The sequence below is a fragment of the Lethenteron reissneri genome, chromosome 49, assembly GCF_015708825.2.
Source record: "Lethenteron reissneri isolate LAM-NWPU_2019-01 chromosome 49, ASM1570882v1, whole genome shotgun sequence".
NCBI lineage: Eukaryota > Metazoa > Chordata > Hyperoartia > Petromyzontiformes > Petromyzontidae > Lethenteron > Lethenteron reissneri.
This window is the reverse complement of record NC_083827.1, coordinates 6,385,462-6,407,399: the sequence shown is the minus strand read 5'-3', so window position 1 is coordinate 6,407,399 and position 21,938 is coordinate 6,385,462. Positions and strand designations below refer to the sequence as shown.

The window sequence follows — 21,938 nt, the reverse complement described above, 5'->3', positions numbered from 1 at the left end:
GCGATATTAATACGCGAACGTTAAATTTTTAATTGTTTCACGTCATCGTTTCCCGCCCTTTAAACCTAATTGGCGGGAACGTCACGTTGTATTTGCTAGTCTCGATAGGCGCCATCCGTTGCCATCCTCGCCATCCCATTGGCTAAGGTGCGCCTAAGCGCGCTGCGAAATCAAATCACTGGCACGTGTTTATTTTCCAGTCACCCGCGCCAAGCGCGGCGCTTAACAAAAGTTGTTACATTTGGCAAAGATATCAACTTTAAAACTCGCACTTTTGTATCGCCAAGGTGTACAAGGTTGGCGAGGGAGAAGGAGGAGAGGCTGGGAAAGATGACGTTGCCTCCCGAGAAGGTGTCGGAGCTGAGGCAAATCATCTACGATCAGCTAAATCGCGTGAGTTTCTGATCGCCTTCTTCGAATAACCAGCAAACAAATTGTACGAATTTGATAAACGGATCGATGGGGAGTGTAAAGTGAGCGGCTCTGTTGCGCGAGTAATGATTTTTAATTATAAAGGTTGCCAATAAGACGTTTTTTAGTGCGGATAATGAGTTGTCGCGTTTCTTACTCTGAGGTTCTTTCGGTAAAGTCACGCAGGTAAATAATAATAATAAAATAATATCGTTATTTTTATTACCAATGTATCGTTTTTTAATAATAAAATATTATTTTTATTTTTCCTTTTTTAAAAGTAAAATAAAAATATTATTTTATAATTAGTTTACCTTTTTTATAATAAAATAATATAATTTTACCTTTTTAATAATAAAATAATAATATTTGTATTCCCTTTTTAAATAATAAAATAATATTTTTCTTTTTTGCCGCGACGTGATATATTCATTGCATCAATGCGTGTGCAATTTGTAAGGCTGCTGTGACACAGACTTATTTCATTTTAAGGTTATAATCCCTTGTTCATCGTGACGTCCTTTTTACTCTGATGTCTCAACAACAGCGTGACGGAGACCACGTGACGTGAGGGTTCTGCCTTGTGAGTGAGGGTTGTGAGTTGACCCCGAGGAGGGGGGGAGGAGGAGGCGCCTAGCCCCCCCCCCATGTGGAGTGACGTCACCTGCTCATGATTATTAATGAGGGGGGCTGGTCTAAGTGGAGTGACGTCACCAGCGTTGCACACAGACATTCTTGGCTCATTATAGTAGGTAATAATGGGGGGGGTCTATTTGGAGGACGTCGCCTGCTCATGATTATTGAGGGGGGCTGGTCGACGTGGAGTGACTTCACGAGCGTTGCACACAGACATTCTTGGCTCATTACAGTAGGTTATAATAATGGGGGGGGGGGGGGGTGTCCATTTGGAGGACGTCGCCTGCTCATGATTATTGAGGGGGGCTGGTCGACGTGGAGTGACGTCACGAGCGTTGCACACAGACATTCTTGGCTCATTACAGTAGGTTATAATAATGGGGGGGGGGGGTGTCCATTTGGAGGACGTCGCCTGCTCATGTTTATTGAGGGGGGCTGGTCGACGTGGAGTGACGTCACGAGCGTTGCACACAGACATTCTTGGCTCATTACAGTAGGTTATAATAATGGGGGGGGGGGGTGTCCATTTGGAGGACGTCGCCTGCTCATGATTATTGAGGGGGGCTGGTCGACGTGGAGTGACGTCACGAGCGTTGCACACAGACATTCTTGGCTCATTATAGTAGGTTATAATAATGGGGGGGGGGGGGGGTGTCCATTTGGAGGACGTCGCCTGCTCATGATTATTGAGGGGGGCTGGTCGACGTGGAGTGACGTCACGAGCGTTGCACACAGACATTCTTGGCTCATATTCTTAGGTTTTTTCAGTAAAGTCACGTATTACCATCGACATGGCAGAGGCTCGGTCTCATTTGCAGCATTTTGTTACATAGGCTAGGCGTAGTCACAAACCGCACCTCTCCATAACAAAGGCTCAGTCATTTGTTATGCAGTCTATTCATAGTCTTAAGCCTCACCTTACCATATTAATAAAAAGTGTGCCGTTCCTGGCCCTTCCCCCCCTTAACCATTATATATACGGAGTGGTATCTCTTGTAATCTCTCATTTACTTGATACAGCTGTCGGGCTGTGACGGTTCCACCTGAAGACGGAAGCTTGTGTTGCCTCCGAAACGTCGTGATTTTTAATTTTTATTTTACTTTTATTAATTTTTATTTTTTACCTACTTGACTTTACCGAAAAAAAACCTAAGAATATGAATCCTTGCAGTCACGAAAGCTTCAAATCTAGAATTCTTAGCTCATTATATTATAGTAGGTAATAATAATGGGGGGGGGGGGTGTCCATTTGGAGGACGTCGCCTGCTTATGATTATTATTGAGGGGGGCTGGTCGATGTGGGTGATTATAGTAGGTATTATGGCAACGACAATTAGGGTGACAATATCCGCGTCATGTCGGTTTACCAGTACGTACCTATTTCTATAAAAAAAGAATAGGTTTTACCCTTTCTGGCAATTAAACAGGTGTTAAGATTTTCAAAGACCAAGTATAAACCTTTTGCAAGGAATCATGTCTGCATTAAACTACAAGTATGAAAAAATAATACACCTATTCTTATTGTTTCATACTTTGATAGGTCCCATTTTGTAGCTGCTCACCCCAAGCTACAAATGCTGTGATAGTGCATTGTCTTTGTGCTGTTCATCTTTTGGCATTCTCTGGTCTGGCACTGGTGGGACTAGTCTAGTTTAGGCCAATCAGTTTCAAAGACGATGCATATATGTTTGCATGTTCACCACAAGCATGTGTGGTTAATGAAGACATGATTCCTTACAAAAGGTTTCTATTTGGTGTTTGAACATCTTAACACCTGTTTTTATTGCCAGAAAGGGTAAAACCTATTCATGATTTTTTTCATACTTTGATACTTTCAAAATCTCGATTTAAAGCTTTTGTGACTGCAGGGATTCGTCTTCTTGGTTCTTTCGGTAAAGTCACGTAGAATTATAGTGAGAATTATTTTATTATGTTTTATTTTTATTATTTTATTACTTCCCTTCTACGTGACTTTACCGAAAGAACCAAGAATACTTGCAAAATCGTCAAATTTTGTACCTATTTCTGATAATAATAATAACAATTACAACGATGATGACTGCGCTCTGCACCGGGCATTCAGATGGACATCCAGAGCACAGTGCGCGCTGTGTTGGCGGATTCGCTCCGAGGCGAGGGCGGCGAGGGCGGGCACAAGCAGGCTCCTGTTTCGGAGCAAGACCTCTTGCAGGCACTGCACCAGCGTGGAGTGGTCGACCAAGTGATGGAGCAGCTCACCTTCCGCCACGTGAGAACCCGCATACTTCACTCACCCCGTCCCTATCAAAGCCTCTGTTTTTGTACGAATGTATGTATGTATGTTGAACTTATTTTGCATCGTACGTAGCCAACCGTGCTCATCGTACGTGTGGGGGAACGACAACAAACTCATTGTCGTTATGATTTTCCACGTCGCCCACACTCCTTGTCCACATTGCCCATGCCCTCTCTCTCCCCCACTCCCTTCCCCCCACGTTTCCCCGCTCATGTGAGCTTCGAACACACCCTCCCACCTTCACCAACCCGTAGACCTACCCGGGGAAGTATGGTCAAATAACCCCCGTGACTGACGTGGCATGGGGAAGCCTTCATCCCTCAGTGTATTAACAAATGACTGTAAATTAAGTGAATACAACAATTAATTACCGAAAGAACCAAGAATATAAATCCCTGCAGTCACGAAATCTTTAAATCAAAATTCACTTAAGTTAACTTCACATTTTATTAAGTAGCGTTGATGAAGGTTTTTTTGACCATTCAATATCACCGAATATTGTATAGGTTTGGAGTGCGATTCCTGCTTAACTTTTCTAACCACTATCTTCCACACAGGGGGATTGGAATGGCGATAGTGGAGGAGATGGTGTAAGAGATGGCAGAGGTGATTCATCTCCACCCAAGCCGGCGACACATGTGGTGGACACAGACCCAGCGCAGCTGCGGAAGAGTGAGTCACACAATCGTCCCTTTAATCTCATTCCTGCTCTCCATGCCCGCTTTTCTGTCTCATTATCCCTCCTCATTTGGGATGCGGAACTACTTCACTCGACTGTTTATCTGCAGAAAGCTAAATGAAAGTCAGATGAAATATTGAAGTGAGGAATTATCTTGTCCATCAGAGAATAGGCACTTTTAAATTAATCCTCCTCCTCATTTTAAAGTCTCGGATACACAATGTGTTTTAGAGACACATGGAGACAAATGACAGCACAAGGCGACATGTGGCGATACAGTGAGACTCAAGGAGACTTGGAGATAAATTGATGCACACTGGAAGCAAATTAGTGCACAAGGGGTCAAGTGAAGATGCCTGGAAATGTATAGGTACACATGGGAACAGATGGAGACACATTGTGACAGGTTTGAACTAATGGAGGACAAGCGAAGGCAAATGTTTACATAAGGAGATACAGATTCACGCGGCGGCATGTGTATAAAAATAACGACACATTGACAAAGGGTGGTAAAAAATAAACGTAAACCCCTACCCATATATGCCCTTCCACCCTCCATCTTCCTTCACACCCCAGCAAACATCGACCCTGGCCGTAGGTACCTGCACTTGCGGGTGCTGGGTGGGCGCGCGTTCCTGGAACACCTGCACACGGGGCCGTCGCCTCCTGCCTCTCCACCTGCCGGCACCCCGGGGCGACCAGGCCCCACGCTCACACTGCACCTCAACTTCCGCTCGCAGCGCTTCCGATCGAAGCCCGCTGCGTGCGCTTGCGAGCCGGACCTCCGCGACAGCTTCCTGCTGGAGCTGCACGACGGATCGCGTGGTGAGTGTTTTCCTCCCGGTCACTCGTTCATTCATTGGTTATTGCCGTGGCCTCATCGGTGATATAGGGGCTTTTTAAATCCTTTATATTAAGTTCACTTGCTTGCTTGCTTACGACCGTGCAAATCTTTCGGTCGTTTTTTAACCCACTTCCCGTGATCCAATCCAGTTGACATTTTGCACACAGACTCGTTGTGCGTGACAATGTATTTTCGTGGAAAAAAAATTCCCAAATTTTACACCTTTTAGGAATTTTTTTTTTATATTTAATTACCAATTGCTTAATGGTGGCAGACAATCATCTGACCCATAGGTGGCAGCCATCTCAAGCCAGAGGACGAGAGGACTCTAACCGCCCGTTTCAAAGACCAATGTGGGCTGGGTTGTGGCCCATTGAACATGCATATAAAGGATTTATAGTGAAAAACTTTGTTTTTACGGGTTAATTTTTATAATGTCGCTTTGAATAACTTTGGCGAAAGTGTTTTAACTTGCCCGAGTCCCTTTTTTTAGATATTTATTTTGGTACTTGATGTTAATATTCGTGTGGCTGGGCCATTTTTGTAAATGGGTTTCAAAAATGTATTTTCTTCCTCTTTTAAAAGGAGTCGTGAGACTCGGTGAGACATTCCTGGAAGGTTCCCTGCTCAGACACATTGGATGGTATCTGCCTTCTTTGGTGGCCCTAAACCAGTGATGGAAATTCCACATTACCATGGCAGGGATCAGTCTATGATTCACATCCCCCTTTCTTCACACCCAGTTTAGATATTTTATAGTGAGCAGGGATGTATGAAAATTCTGTGGTGCAGTTGATTCAGTCATGCTAGTTTCAATCAATATATTTTTAGAAAATATGGCAATCAAAATTCTAATCAATTTACTTATTTCTTGCTCCTTGGAAAGAAAAACCCCAATGATCATGGCTGAGCTATGTTGGTTTGGTTTTCTCATAATTTGCAGAAAGTGTTGCGTTTTATAATGTAGCCTTTAAGCCAGTGCTAAGGGGGACCTTGTAGTGTAGAGGTAAGCCCTCTCCGTATATGGGCTCCCAGAGTCATGAAGACAGTCGTAAACATCGATGGCTCTACTGTAATGATTAGTCTTAATGAGGACGTAACTGGTCTTAAGTTCTTTACTCCGGGTGCTGCTGAACGGTCCACTTTCTGCCCCGCCTCCCCCCCCCCCCCTCTCTCGCCCCCTCCTGCCGAGGCCTATATAACCTCGTGCCACGGCAGATCTCTCGCCTACTTCAGCAGTTTTTTCTTGCTGTGGTTGTCCCACCTGATGACGATTGCTTGTGTTGCGATCAAAACGTCGTGATCTATTTTTTTCTACCTCGTGACTTTACCGAAAGAACCAAAGAGTATGGATTCCTGCAGACACGAAAGCTTCAAATCAAGATTGGTCTTAAGTTGTCACTTGTTGCAATGCTGCCTGAAGGGATGGCCACACTTGAGTTGGTCGTCTGAACAATAATATGGCTACACGCTCCACTACCTTTGGAGTTGGTGGTCTAGACAAGGCTAAGAGAAATTTACATGCAACTTGTCGGTCACATGAAGTGCATGCAAGGTGTAAATGCTTACCCCGAGCTCTCATACTCTGATGGTGCATTGTCTTTGAGTTGTGCGCCTTTTGGCGTCATCTGGTCCAACACCATGTGAGACTGGGCTCTAAGAAATGCTGTCTTAGGTGTGGACCAATCAACTTCAAGGACAGTGCATACATTATCAGAGTTATGTTTTTTGTTTGCATTATGACTGCAGGTATTGTGGTCTATGCAAACATGACTCCTTGTAAAAAAGGTGTCAGTTTTGTTGCCAGATAGAAGGGTAAAAAAACAATTATCATATTTTTTACTGGCAAATGAGGTTCCAATGGTGCATGCAAGGCATTATGGGAGACGTTCGTGCTGCTGCTGTAGGTGAGCACATCTTTGTGTGTCATCATTTTACCGTATAGGAGAGGGCGGCAAGATGGCCGACACGACTGCGCTACTGGGCATGAGCGACCCCGTGCACCTGGTGCTGGTGAAGACTGACGATGTCACCGTGGAGACGACCCTGGTGACCTCGCACCGCTTGGAGTGGCGGCATGTGCTGGCCTGTCCCACGGCATGCTGGGACACAGCCGTTGAACTGCAGGGAGTGGGTAGGGCTTGATAACACTGAAACGATTACCACCGTTACTCATCATCATCGTCGTTGTTATCATCATCACAACAATGCTGGAATTGAGTAACAGTTACCTACGTTACTACTCGTCGTACGATGGTTGAATGATTGCGATGAAGAATAGTAAGGTAACATTTAACTATGTTACTATTTTTCGATTTAAAGCTTTCGTGACTGCAGGGATTCATCTTCTTGGTTCTTTCGGTAAAGTCACGTAGACAGACCTGTTCTCCACCTGAAGACGGCTGCTTGCGTTGTGGCCGAAACGTCGTGAGAATTATTTTATTATGTTTTATTTTATTATTTTCCTTCTATGTTACTATTCATCATAACGATGCTTTGTCTTTGTGTGAACACGCTTGCGACTTGCAGGGTCTGAGTCACGGGTGGCGGTGGGGGTTCTGCACCTGCGCTTGGAGCTGCACCCGCGTCTCGTTCACACGATCACACCCGACGTGCTTAACACGCAGGTCAGGTTCAGATGTGATCTCCCAACCGCCCTCAAAGCCAACCCTGTAATAGCAATGCCTCCATTCGACCCTGCACTGTCTACTCACTGGAGACCCTCTGCACTCAGCATCATCATCCATTACACTGGTCAACACACTTTTTCTGACATAAGGTATTCCAACGGGTTTAAGGTAATTTTGGGGTGCTGATTCCAAATCTGGCATCAGTTTTTGTCTATCACAGCAGGTTTTTGAGATATCAAATATTGCATTTTCAATAAAAACTGCAGAAGAAAAATATTATGTAAATGTGGATATCTACATAAAATTCTATTATAAACACACTATCCTAAAAATACAGCACCATATCTTAACACTAAAGCAGTCACTGACTCGCAACAACTTGCAATCATAAGTGACAGAGTTAATTTCGGGTAAAATAAATTAAAATGGGGTATGCCGATAGCATAAAAATGAGATGTGATAGAGCAAATCTGAGATCACATTTGGAATCAGCACCCTGATATTAGTCTAAAACAGCTGCAAAAGTCCAGGCCAGAAAAAAATGTTTTTTTTGTTGTTGACCAGTGTTATCTGATCGCGGCTGAATGAACGCCTTCCCAAGCTATTGCCATCCCTCCTCGGGTTTGCGATGGAACAATGCATCGTGCTCTTGTGCAGGAGCCAGTTTCATCGTTTTGTGTCCACGGTGGATGCCCTCGTGGGGGTGTTCCATCCTTTGGTTACCGTTCTCTTGTTGATCTCTACCTCCCTTCTTGTGGTGTGTCCTGCGCAGTTAGATATTCTTGAGAGTCAATGTGATGTTTCAAACTCTCTCTCAGTGTAACTCCAAGCACGCACCTCTCCACTCCAACGCTTCTTTTGAACGCTTTTCAGATTTAATTAGATTTTCTTTTTTCAGCGTCCATGCTTCTGATGTCTTACTCGGCAGTGTGTACGACCAGCTGTGATGTACTCTTTGGTTCTTTTGGTAAAGTCACGTATAAAGATAAAATAATAAATGAAATACTAGCATACGACGTTTCGATTGCAACACAAGCAATCATCATCAGGTATAAATGAAATAGAAACACAAATCTAGTATACTTAGAAATGTAATGTAATACAACAGAGAGTCGGATAACATAACAGTCAACACCCTACCTGGTTGATTACGTTCTTCCTGAGAATGCTAAATTTGAGAGAGAGATTAAACACAGAACCAGAGACATATAGACAGACATATAAGCAGACAGATATCACAGTGATACATAGAGAGAGAACAGACATAGGCACACAGCTGTGATGTGCATTCTCAACTCAAAGCCAGAACATACATGCATATGAATAACGATAGTACAAATTACAGCCTCGGGTATGACATTACATGATAGCTCTATAATACTAGCATGGAGTTTGGTGTTGCCAGCTGTAGAGACGAAAGCGGGACGACTCGGCCTTAAATCAGTACTTGGTGTAGTGCATAAACAGAGGCAAAATGTGGCTGGACATGGTGCTAACAACACCACGCCCTCACGCGCCTTGCTTGCTTTAATAGCTGCTCACGAACAGTCCGACTATTCGGAGGGAGTCTTTCCTCTGTGTGCATCTGTCTGGCCTTGCTTGCGTCGTCGCAGCTGGGATTGGAGCGCCAGCGAGCGGCGGAGAAGGAACGTCTCTTTCTCGTCTACGCCAAGCAGTGGTGGCGGGAGTACCTGCAGATTCGACCCGAACATAACAGCCGTCTCGTCAAGATCTTTGCTCAGGTGAGGGGGTGCTGGTGGAGTTAACGATTATTTGGAATTTATCGATATTTTTTAATCCAGGCATGGTGGCACATGCCTGTAATCCAGTACCTATGTAGGCAAGGGTGAGAATATCAAATATCTTTGAAACTTCAATCAAGGACCTCTTTTAATTTGAATCATCGCTATCTGCATCACATGGGTTGTGTTTACCAATCATCAGACACGTGTAGTGTGCAATTCACATTTTTTTTTTACGAAGAAGACTGTAATGTAGAAAGCTGTGGTCAACTGGGAGGACCGGAGTTTTGAGAAAACCCCAAATTAAGTGGCATTCATGCTGCTTTTGCCCACACTTCCAATTAGCACAGTTGGCTACGTACAGTGCGAAAGAAGTTCAACATACATACAAAACACACTCAACCTTATTTCTCTCTTTTTGTCCAACCTCATGCCTCTCTCCCACCACTACACCATCTCCAGGATGAGAACGGTACAAACCGGCCGGTGTGCGCGTACGTGCGTCTCCTGCGAGCGGGGCGGCTGCTGGACTCGCCGCGACAGGCCGCCCGCTTTGTCAGCCTCCTGGGCTACGAGCGAGCTCAGGCGGTGGGCGGCGGCGCCCGCCACGAAATGTGGAGCAGCACTTTCGCCTTCCTGTGCCGGGCAAAGGTGGCGCAAGCGGCTCTCACTCACTCAACCCGCAGACAGATTGACAGACGGGTGGACGGACGGATAGACTGACGGGCATAAAGATGGATGAACAGACACTCGGCAACACCTTGACCTTGCTGTGTTTGGGAAAGGTGGTGCAGCGGCTGACAGATTGACAGAAGCGCCATGGTAGCGAGAGATGTTACCTCCCTTGCCTGGTATGCAGGAGGTCGTGGGTTCGATCCCGACCCTGACGCCTGCTGCTGTATATTTGGAGTTTGCGGTGTGTCTCTCTCATCATCATGACGATGGCTAGGAGATGTTAACTACCTCGCCTGGTATGCAGGAGGTCGTGGGTTCGATCCCGACCCTGACACCTGTATATTTGGAGTTTGCGGTGTGTCTCTCTCATCATCATGACGGTGGCTAGGAGATGTTAACTACCTCGCCTGGTATGCAGGAAGTCATAGGTTCGATCCCGACCCTGACGCCTGCTGTATATTTGGAGTTTGCGGTGTATCTCTCTCATCATCATGACGGTGGCTAGGAGATGTTAACTACCTCGCCTGGTGTGCAGGAAGTCGTGGGTTCGATCCCGACCCTGACACCTGCTGTATATTTGGAGTTTGCGGTGTCTCTCTCTCATCATCATCACGGTGGCTAGGAGATGTTAACTACCTCGCCTGGTGTGCAGGAAGTCGTGGGTTTGATCCCGACCCTGACGCCTACTGTTTATTTCGAGTTTGCAGTGTCTCTCCCCATGGCCGCGTGGATTTTTCTCAGACGGATGGATGGAAGGAAAAATGGATGGATGGACGGCAGAAACACTGACCACACCCTCTCATGAACCACACTGTGTGGGGAGGCACTTATACCAGCAGTGGGTTGACAAACGTGTACAGATACATGTACACTGTTGGGCTAACATTCTGCAAAATGACACAGTCATCCTCTTCTCCACAGGGCGACTGTGAGGACCACGCGAACCTCCTGTGCAGCCTCCTGCTGGGCTTTGGTCTCGACGCGTTCGTGTGCGTGGGCACCAAGGCGAAGGGAGAGCCGCACGCCTGGGTGGCCACCCGCTCCACCGACGGCACCACCACCTTCTGGGAGAGCCTCACCGGCCACAGGTCTCTCATTCGTTCTCCCCGTTACTGCCACGGGGGTCACGCTGCTCCAGTCGCGCATTCACTGCGTGCGATTACTTTGAGATCCAAGCGTTGCACATCATCTATAAACTTCCATGAAGACCCAGATGATCAATAGACTTGCATTGAGACCCATAGATGCACATGCACTTGCATGATCCGCAGACTTGCATACGGACTCATACACTTATTTAAAAACCCATAGACTTCCATCTTTCTCAAAGTCACAAGTGCCGTTATCGTGTGTGTACATTATCGTGCCACGTACGGTAAATCCTCACTTGACACACTTTTACACGACATGTTTTCGCTGTCACGCAGTCGGGAACGCTTTCTGCGCAACGCGGAATGCGCCGGTTATAATGTAGAACGCGCACCCGTTACAATGCGGTGTCTTGAGTGGTCAACGACGAACTACTTTCTAGTTCTCGATATTGTAAAACAGTGTGATATTGTAAAATTGTGTAGCTCATTTAAAATATCCGAGTAGTACCTTGGCAACAGGCATGATACAAAGTGATTTATTACTATTACTATAAAAAAAATATGAAGTTAGATTTAAGAGATGCCTATGACCAACTCACCCTTTTGAGCAGCAAGGTGGCGCCGTGGTAACGCTTGTGCGTCACGCCAAGGGGGTTGTGGGTTCGATTCCCTACTCGGTCCACTTTCTGATGGTAGTTTGTATATTCTGCCCCTGTTCTGCAAGGGTTTCCTCTGGGTTCTCTGATTATCTCCCATCGCTAAAAAACACACATACTCTTAGTTCTTTCGGTAAAGTCACGTAGGTAAAAAATTAAATTAAAATTAATAACAATAAAATATCTGTATACAGATATCTGTATACAGATATTTTGCTGTGACAGTTTCACCTGAAGACGGAAGCTTGTGTTGCCTCCGAAACGTCGTGATTTTATTGTTTTTATTAATTTTAATTTCATTTTTTACCTACGTGACTTTACCGAAAGAACTAAGAGTATGAATCCTTGCAGTCACGAAAGCTTCAAATCTAGAATAAACACACGCATACAATGTAACTTGAAAAAAATACCTGAAAATTTATAGATTTTCAATTAATACATAGCAACATCGCCCCCTACCTTGAAAACGTGGCACGACCCTCTTGATGAAGAGTATTGACACTCAGGCTTTCCTCGGTAAACACGCATAATAATCTGTGCCCCAAATCTAGTGATCTCAAATGCTAAGTATGTTTAAGCTTGGTAGGTACTTGAATGGGTTACCACTAGGACTTAGCAGGTATTGTCGAGATAGATGTAGGCTTGGGAGGTGGGTACTCTAGTTTATTTGCACACAAAGCAAAACTCTTTATTTCAAAAGGAAATGATCATATCCTTAACACATGGTCCTGCTGAAAGAGAGCCATGAAACTCAATGAGGCTTTCCTAGATAAATAAATCCCATTATTAGTATTACTCCAGTTTCCTCTAACATGCAAAATTACTCATTAAGGAATTGGCCGAACATCACCAGTGCAGTCATGAGACTCGGCGAGCCTTTCCTGTGTAAATAATGAACTAATGTTGTCATAATATTAATTCCACAAAGACCGCTCGCAAGGTTGTACGTGTGCTGCTGCACCAATGATACAGTGCAGTGTATGTCACAGAGACTAAACAAATGACGACCGGGAAATTCAACACCGTTTAAAGAAAACGTTTGTCTGACTGAAGGTTTGCCAAGCAAGGATTCGCGAGCCAAAACGCTGCACAACAATGCGTGTGCAAAAATGCTGCTTACGCAAGTTGGCCTCGATAACGATAATAACAATTACTTATTTTCCCCAGGAAAGCCACAAACAGCCCGAATATTCCTTTTTCCAGGAGGGTCCTGCTACACTTAGAATGTTTTGCCAACACAAATTACTTTTGTATGGTTTTTAACTATGGGAGGAAACCAGAGAACCCGGAGGAAGCAACAGTTGAAGAGCGTACAAACTCCACACAGCAAAGGGTGCCCAAGTCGGGAATCGAACCCAGGCCCTTATTGCTGCGAGGCACGAGTGTTAGCATTGTGCCACCCTATCGCCTACAGGCGTCTCTGCTTCCGGTGTCATTTTCATTCCAGTCTTGGTGCTTCTGAAAAAGAGGCAGGAAATTGGGTGGAATAATAACTCTATTTGTTATGAATATATACATTTTTTCTCACGTGGAAAATTCGTACGAAATGCTATTGTGTGCCGAAGTGACGAATCGGGGATAGGAAAGTTGTAACATAAACAGACAAGGGTCTGTTTTGCAGAGTCAAAACAAAATAAATTGACATTTCGAGGCCACCAGCCTATGGGCCTTTTGGACCAATATTTTTTTTACCAGCAGTGTTTGTTTAAGCAAGGGTACTTTGGACCAGTTTCAGCATGAAATACAATGGATTTGTATGGAGATGGAATTGAGGAGTTTCTCTCCCCCTGTGTCGATTGGACTCCAAGTCTATGACTCTCCATGGGTCTTTGTGAGCCTACACCAGGGGTCGGCAACCAAAATAACAAGAAACAGCCATTTTTTTTCAAAGTCTGTCAAAAAAACGCAATATTTCAATGGCCGCAATGTATGTGAATAACGTCACAAAGCAGTCCTTGAAGAGCCCCATGCAGCTCCAGAGCCGCGGGTTGCCAACCCCTGGCCCACATCCTTCAATACAATGTGGGTTATATATCTTCTAAATGTGTTCACAGCTCAAGATGCTGTACAGTGTCAATATTTATTTTTATGAGAGAGAATAAGTCATAGGCAAAGAAAATAAGATCTTGATCATGGACTTGAACAGGGGGGCAGAGTCGACAGCAAGGATGGCAAGAGGTGGGGGAAGGGAGTTCTATACTACGGGAGCAACAGCCTGCAACATAGCAGTCCCTTGTCTGCTGCTAGAAATCATTGTTCCGAAAGGCTCTCTACTAGGCTACCAGATCAAATGTTATTTGAATAGATTATTTTCCATACCCTTGCATTATTTCCTAAAATGCGGCAACTGTGCATAAAAAAAATGGCACGAAAGCAAATGACCACAATGGAAAGAGCGTTGCCTAGGACAGCACAGTGTGCCTATGGGGCGGTTCAAAAGGTCATGATGTGGTTATTAATGCTACAGCAGCAACAGCAACTGGATTACCAGCTGCACACAATCATCGCGAAAGCAATTTCCCCAGGTACACAGAGGACAAAACAGTGAAATGACAGCACCTGAATTCAGTTCTGGACCCTTTCACTTTACCACTTGCGAGGTTGTTGTCGTCGTTGCAGAATCGTGGCTCTGAGCATTGTTCAGATATTATAGGAGTGGAAGAAGAGGAGAAACGGTGGTTGTTTTATTTGTTATATATAACGTAGAACATGTCCGTGTTGGAGATTTGGAGGTTAGTGTGTTCTCTCTCGTGCTTTGTGCGTGAAAATTAGGTGATCTACATTTCTTTTTTTCAAAGAAAATACTTTAAAATCTATAATAGAGCTTTTTTGGATTAGATCACGTACATTTAAATGTGTCGTTAAACCCGTCACCGCAATACACAGCCAATTAGTACATTTTCTCACATAGACAAAAATGACAATTCGTTACTAGTTCAGCACACCGTTGTGTTGGCGAAACGTCGTACCCAAAAACCTCTAATGGATTATATTAGTCACAAAAGCCTAACCTTCAAATATATATATAGCTCTTGTAAAAACACACGTAACTGCTTGGTACATTGCTTTCCCAGCATGCCAAAGGAACATCTTCACTAATTGTATATCACCTGCTTTTACACATGGTTCAGAAACATAAGACATTGACAATGAAAAATCGAACAAAAGATTCAAAGTGCACAAAGAAGCATGGAGGGTGCATCCTTGCAGTTGCACAGAAAAAGAGAACACGTGCATTTAGGAGAAATCCTATTGACTGCGGAACAAAATAAGTGGGTTGAGGGAGGACATGTCACACGCCAATGGCATCCAAAAGACTGAACGCCCGAGAGAATGTCTACTGAGGAGATGGAACAATTCGCTTTCGCGAACAATATCATCCATAATAGAGGGTTTTTTTGGGTTAGAACGCGTAAATATATAAATGCGTCATTAAACCCGCCACCACCCGACACAGCCAATGAGTAAGGTTTGTCACGTAAACAGAACGTGGCCAATTCGATACTAGTACAACACACCGGTGTGTTGGAGAGCAAAGCCACAACATTAACAATCTGAGTACGACGTTTCGCCAGTAATTACAACTAGCTTCACCAGGAGACAGCCAGACTTAAATCTCGTGTGCACAATCACGATGAAAGCCTCCCGTGCCGTTTTCAGTCATGAGGTTTGTTTTACCAGATTTTATCATGCCGCTCAGTGCATTTTTAGTGCAGGAGAGGCTCAGGATCAGTTCAGATATCACTCGTCACTGATGTTAGTCTCAGCTTGGAATGAAATTCAGGTCGATGGGTTTAGTACAAAGCAGTGATAATAATGAACAATATTAATATTCACTCGGCCTAGTCACATCTCCGATGCTAAACAGGGCTGAGCCTGGATAGTCTTATGCTCCTCGCATCTATGAGCCTGCGCTGACTAGCTGGGCAAAGTATGGTGACGAGAAAAAAAACTCCCAAAACCTACACGACAGGGAGGCCCTTATCCAGCAATGAACAATTAACCCTGACTCACGCGGTGTCGAGGATGCCCTCATCCAGCAGTGGATTGATAAATCGTCTTTAAACATACACTCTTCTGGCATACCCCAAATTCCAGCTTTACCAATTTTGGCTTCGGGAGGTTTTACTGTCACGACGACGAACACCTTAACAATCACTCTTTGGTTCTTTCGGTAAAGTTACGTATAAAGAGAAAATAATAAATTAAATACTAGCATACGACGTTTCGATTGCAACACAAGCAATCATCATCAGGTATAAATGAAATAGAAACACAAATCTAGTATACTTAGAAATGTAATGTAATACAACAGAGAGTCGGATAACATAACAGTCAACACCCTACCTGGTTGATTACGTTCTTCCTGAGAATGCTAAATTTGAGAGAGAGAGATGAAACACAGAACCAGAGACATATAGACAGACATATAAGTAGAGACAGATATCACAGAGATGCATAGAGAGAGAGAGACGTACATAGGCACACAGAGAAACCACGCCTCTGTCTCGAGGCCTTAAATAACAATCGCTGATGTAAACTTTGCAATCGACCTACCCAGGTACGCGCATCGCCCGATAAACCTGGACGACCCGCCACTCCCTCGCGCCCAGCAGCAGCAACAGCAACAGCACCACCCGTACCGCACGCTGGGCTGCGCATACAACCACCGCGCCTTCTATGCCAACTGCGGACCGACGCATGCCGTCGACGCCACCCACTTGGACCTAGCGGACGGCACGCGCTGGAAGGCGATGAGCCGGGACGCCGTCGCCTCCGTCACCGCCGCCGGGCCGGCGGCGTCGGCGCTGGCGCCGACGCTCCGCCCACCATCCATCGACCCCGCTGACGCCGCCAGACGGGTGGAGACGGAGCTGAGGCTGCTGGTGGAGGATCACAGGAAGGTGTGTGTGAGCCCCCTTTTGCGTGGAGGAAGTGTGGTCGTAAATAATATAACCCGTAAAAACAAAGTTTTTCACTATAAATCCTTTATATGCGTGGCGGCTAGAGTCCTCTCGTCCTCTGGCTTGAGATGGCTGCCACCTATGGGTCAGATGATTGTCTGCCAGTATTAAGCAATTGGTAATTAAATATTTAATTTGTTTTCCCTAAACAGTGTAAAATTTTGGAAAAAAATTTTCACGAACATTAATTGTCTCGCACAACGAGTCTGTGTGCAAAATGTCAGCTCGATTGGATCACGGGAAGTGGGTTAAAAAACGACCGAAAGATTTGCACGGTCGTAAGCAAGCAAGCAAGCACGCAAGCAAGCAAGCAAGCGAACTTAATATAAAGGATTTAAAAAGGAACGGGAGAGTGAATAGGTGAAATGCAGAGGTGGGACTAGGGTTACGGTGAGGTTCATGTGGTAGGGATGGTGTTAGGGTCCGTTTGGTAAAGTTATTAGGTGTTCGGGGTAGGTTAATCCTACATTCTGATTGGCTCGTGTGTTTAAGGGAAATTGTAGTGCTACGGTCTAATTGGCTAGTTTATTATTGTATGGACGGGCCCAGTGCGCTTCATAGGTAGACGGTGGTGTTAGGGTGTGACTCGCGTTTCAAGGACAACGTTGGGCCCGCCAGCACACACTTGCTTCATCACGTGGTCCGATCAGGTTAAAATTCAGCGAAAATAACCTTTTCTTATTGAACCACCCTTGTATGCGCACGGCGTTCGGCGAGCAGGACCTAGGCCTGCAGACGGCGTGGGACCCGGCGCTCGCGTACCTCCTCTTGCCGGCGCTCGCTGCCTACGAGTGCGAGCGGGCGGTCGGCGTCGCCCCGGGAAACGACGAGTTCCAGGATGCCGTGCGTCGGTTCGTGCCGGACGGGCACACCTTCAAGGGCTTCCCCATCCACTTGCTCTCCAGGAATGCTCGCCGCGCGCTTGCGACGGCGCTACGGTGAGTGCTGACGGGCGCACATACACGCGCAGAGATGCGATACAGATACGCACGCACATACATACATATATAAAGATCCCCAGTATAGCTTACTGAGGCTGTTGTGGCAAGTGCTGTTAAGGGAGAGGACCCACGAAGGCCAGCACCAGACCCAGCAGCCTTTGTCTCTCCAGTGGCGATGTTTACACACCGCACCAGGTACTCATTTGAGGCTGAGTCTATCTAGGGGAGGCCCAGGACTGATTTGGATAATCGTCACTGGTGTTGGCCGTGAGCGGGAATCCAACTCGCAGCGCACTAATCACTACACCACCGCTCCCACACACACACACGTGAATAGACATGTACAGACACGCGCACACGTTAAGCGATGTTGGTGTGCACGCACAGAGAAACACACAGACACGTACGTGCATACACACCTACGTGCAAGTCTTGAAGACTGGTTGAGATGTTAGCCGTGGCCTGGTATCAAATTTGGGTAACCAGCTTCAAGGTGCCAGTGCGCCAACTACTGCCGTGCCTCTTCCCACGCACACACATACGCACAGCCACACACAGTGTTAATGACAATGGTGGAGTCTTTTTTTAAACACGTATGTGTTGGATAGCTATATATAACCACAAGACATGACCTTGAACTAAAAAAAAACATGTCATCAACACTGCCTTGTAACAGAAATGTACATCACAGCAGCACAGCATGTCAGGCAATGTGAGTGGTAAGCGTTTTCTTTTCGTGTCTCCCTTTGTGCGATACTCTTTCGCCAGCCTGATTGTAGATGGTTAAATCGCATAGTAGATTGTGTATTGAATTGTGTCCTGCTGCGTGCTGCAGTGGTTAGAATGGATGTCTCGTAATCACAGAGTCTGTTGCAAATCCGATCAGGGGTCAAAATCGTCCCTGAAATCCTTTCAGCGTCAGTAGAATAAGTACCGCTTTGTGGGAAGTGGTTGTCCTTGGGATTGACTTGTCTCCATCATAGCAATGTAGAATTTCTCTGCGAAACATTCTACAATCGCACACCTCCACACAGTGTTGGTGTACGGTGCTTTTTCTGCAATATTTTGCTGTCTTTTCTTGGATTTTCTGTTTGCACATAGTCACTTTAAGATGTTTTCTTGTTCATGTTTTTGTTTTTTTGTTTGTTGCGGTTGCACCCGATTCAAGAGCCGAATGGCTCACAGGGCTATACCTAATAAATGAAACTTAAAAACTTGAAACACACCAGGCTGGGTGGCTCGCAAAGAGATGCATTAACGGGTCTGTAAGATGCCAACCTGCAAGGCAAGCAATCAAAACCTGGACCTCATCAGCGGAGTCAGGCTTTTTTAAACAAAAACACTGTCGAGGCCCCGATCCAACAGCGGCACGTTGCTCCTGCGTGCCACAATTTCGCGTCGCCGCTCACCCCGTACCCTCTGTCCCCCCCAGCTCTCCGTTCTGCGACGAGATCGTGAGCTGCCGGGGAGACGAGGTGCGTCTGGCGGTGCGAGCCCGCGTCTTCGTCTACCCGGAGAACGCCTGCGCCGTCTGGATCATGTTCGCCTGCACTTACCGCTCCGTGCTTTGACACTCGCACGGTGCGGGTGGAGTGAGGGGGTGCGGTGGGTGATGGGTGAGAGGGCGGAGTGGTGGAAGAGAGGGTTCAGTGGTGGGCAATGGGTGAGAGTGTGGATGGGTGGGATGAGAGGGAAGATGGTATGCAGTAGATGATCGCAAGCAGTTGTTCAACCTCAGTTTGTAAGAATATCCAGATGACGTTTATATTTCGGTTCACCTGCAACAGTTTTTTATTTTGTCCCAAATGTAAAATGTCAAAACAATTTGCTTTTATTTTGTAGACAAGTTTCAGCCAATCCCAAGGATGTGATTTTTTTTTGACTAATTATTAAATGTGGTAAAGCTGTGATACAGGGGTTATTGGACTAAATAAATCCCAGCCACAGCTGTCAGTGATAACCTCAACCGGTCCTGAGATCACCTTTTCACTAATACTCGCTGGCCACCGTGGAGACGTAAAAAGTTTCTAGTTTTTTTTGTTTAGTAATAGTGACTTGAGTCAAAATACTAAAAGCAAAACTAAAATAAAGTACAGCCATGAAGTGAAAATACATTTCAACAAACAACGATCAAATGAGAAATCAAAAATATTCCAAACATAAAATCTATTACATCAAGTTAAATATTAAATTTCCAGCAGTGCAAATTGTCTCGGGCAGGATAATGGGAAGGAAAGAGGGGGGAGAGAAACGGGAGGTTTTACATATGGTAACAAGTACAATTTATAATGTGCTGCAATGTTCAAGAACTTGAAGGTAGAGAAGAAGAGCACATAGTCCTTCATATGTAACGGGCGTGCGCCTGAGCCGGTGTGAGCCTTGAGCTGAGAGTGGGAGAACTCTCCCAGGTTGCTTTGTGACAAAAGGTGCACAAACAACAACAACAACAAGGTGGTGATCAGCTAAAGAAAAGATGTGAACAGAGGGGCAGCAGGTGACGGTTTGAATTTGATTCGGTAAATGAGGCCAAAGGTGCTACCTGCTCCACCGTGTACGATAGCAGGGAAGGGTCGCGTCAAGGAGATGGCCTATTGATGTCTGTGAGACCAGAGCAATTGAAGATGTCGCCCGCAAGGATTAGGTTGCGATTTACACCAATGATAAAGTGGTCGAGGAGGTCGGAGAGCTCTGACAGTAGGAGATTAACGTTGCCCTCGGACCGATGGCACAAGAAACAATTTTTTTTTTCTGACCCCGGTTAGACAGGCCGACAGAGAAGAGAGCAATTGGAGTACCAGTATCTGAACTCCATCATCGTCTGATGATCTTGGCTAATGAGCGGACATGACCAAAGTCTTCTCAGGTGAGAAGTCCGTGATGGTGTCGCGAATTAGGACTGTATTTCTGAAGACGGAGCACGAGTTCTGCCAGTCCCGACTCCGGCTTACTAGCCCGGAGTCGGGACTGGTTACCGAGGTATCAGTTGCCATGGCGCCCCCCTCATTCTTTGCGTAATTGTCCAGGCCCGCAGCCAAGGCAGCGTCGTCAGTGTCATCCCCACACGGCTTGTTCCGTAGCAGATCCATGGTTATTACGATTTTAAATTGGTACGATTTTGGGACCGAAAAGCATTGTAATTGTAATCTATTACGCTTTCACGGTGACGAGTTGCCATGTCCCACCCGTTTGTCGGAGGAGGAGGCACTGGGCCACTCTCGGTTCTCTGACCACACCGGAGTCGGTGATTGCGCCTCTTTGCTGACGTAGGCCACCGCCAGGGGTAAGACCACCTCAGCACCCGTACGCACGCAGGGGGGGTTGAAGGGCGCGTTCATGGACTGAACCTCTCCACCTGGGTTTCCATCCCAGCAGCCTAACCATGTGTGTCACCTGCGAGAGAGAATTGGCAAAGTTCGGTGCGAGGTGGAAGTCCTTGGGCCCCTTGGATAGTGCAAGGACTTTGCCGTATAGCAGAACGTGATATCAGTCATTACAAAATGCACTTGTCGGCTTAATATCATTGTTTGCATTGTCTTCATATATATTATTATTGTGTTTTTCCCTTTATAATTAAGATTTATCTTGTAAATGGCAATGAATATATATTTTGCAGTAAAATTATTTTGTTCAAAAGATATACGTGGTGTTTGTGTTGAAATTCAAAAGCTAATTCAGCCTCGCTGCTCAAAAGAGCAATTGGGTGACAACAGAGCCACTGTTTGAAATTGCACTTTCCCGTGGAAGGGGCTATGTGTTGAACATTTAAAATAAATAAATAAACATTCGCTTGTACAACCCCATCAGTCTGCTTCGAGGTCGTCCCCACACCGTACGAGTCTTGGGGTTTATTTTGCCATACTTCTCCACACCGGTCAGTGCCAGTTAAAAGTAATGAGCGTAGAAGTGCAGTACAACACCGAATTGTGCTGTACTGCCCTCTGCTGCCTACCACATGGCTGCATTTGCTGAAGTATCAACTGTAAAGCATTAAAAACCTCGCTCATCCTTTAGTTAAGTCGTACCATCTCATTGGTGGTGCGGGCCTGCGATCCAACGCTTTGGAGGCGAGGGTTTGCGGATCGCGCAGAGATTTGCTAGACCTCTTCCCCCTGCACAGTAGCCAGCAGATGGCAGTACGGCAGTGTTGGTGAAACCCGCTACGTGTGTACCTTGTGTGAGTGTTATCCCGTGAACATCTTTGGTGGGTTTCCTCTGGGCACTCCAGTTTCCTCCCAACACGGAAGGCCCCCCCCCTTCTTAAAATGAAATTGGCCAGGACCCTTTCTGAAAAAGTGGTACTGAGACCCGGTGAGGCTTTACCAGATAAACAAGTGACATTGTTTTGATTATAACAAACACACAACTCTGGCGGTACTCCGTTAATGAAACCCGTC

At 45.8% G+C, this 21,938-nt stretch overlaps 1 protein-coding gene across 1 annotated transcript; it reads left to right on the top strand.

The window, feature by feature from the left end:
• The first annotated feature begins 192 nt into the window (after window positions 1-192).
• CEP76 (centrosomal protein 76) lies at window positions 193-21,386 on the top strand. The gene is made up of 12 exons (XM_061572107.1): window positions 193-393; window positions 3,131-3,295; window positions 3,880-3,994; window positions 4,578-4,826; window positions 6,791-6,979; window positions 7,375-7,472; window positions 9,089-9,217; window positions 9,680-9,868; window positions 10,814-10,980; window positions 16,201-16,543; window positions 17,324-17,541; window positions 18,977-21,386. The coding sequence occupies exons 1-12, from the start codon at window positions 331-333 to the stop codon at window positions 19,113-19,115; spliced, it is 2,064 nt and encodes a 687-aa protein (XP_061428091.1). The 5' UTR covers window positions 193-330; the 3' UTR covers window positions 19,116-21,386.
• Window positions 21,387-21,938: the final 552 nt, after the last annotated feature.

Excerpts from the sequence above, each read along its gene's own strand:
- CEP76 (XM_061572107.1), top strand. The coding sequence starts at position 331 with ATGACGTTGCCTCCCGAGAAGGTGTCGGAGCTGAGGCAAATCATCTAC. Across the intron at positions 3,296-3,879 it reads AGCAGCTCACCTTCCGCCAC|GGGGATTGGAATGGCGATAG; the intron begins GTGAGAACCCGC and ends TCTTCCACACAG. Across the intron at positions 6,980-7,374 it reads CGTTGAACTGCAGGGAGTGG|GGTCTGAGTCACGGGTGGCG; the intron begins GTAGGGCTTGAT and ends TGCGACTTGCAG.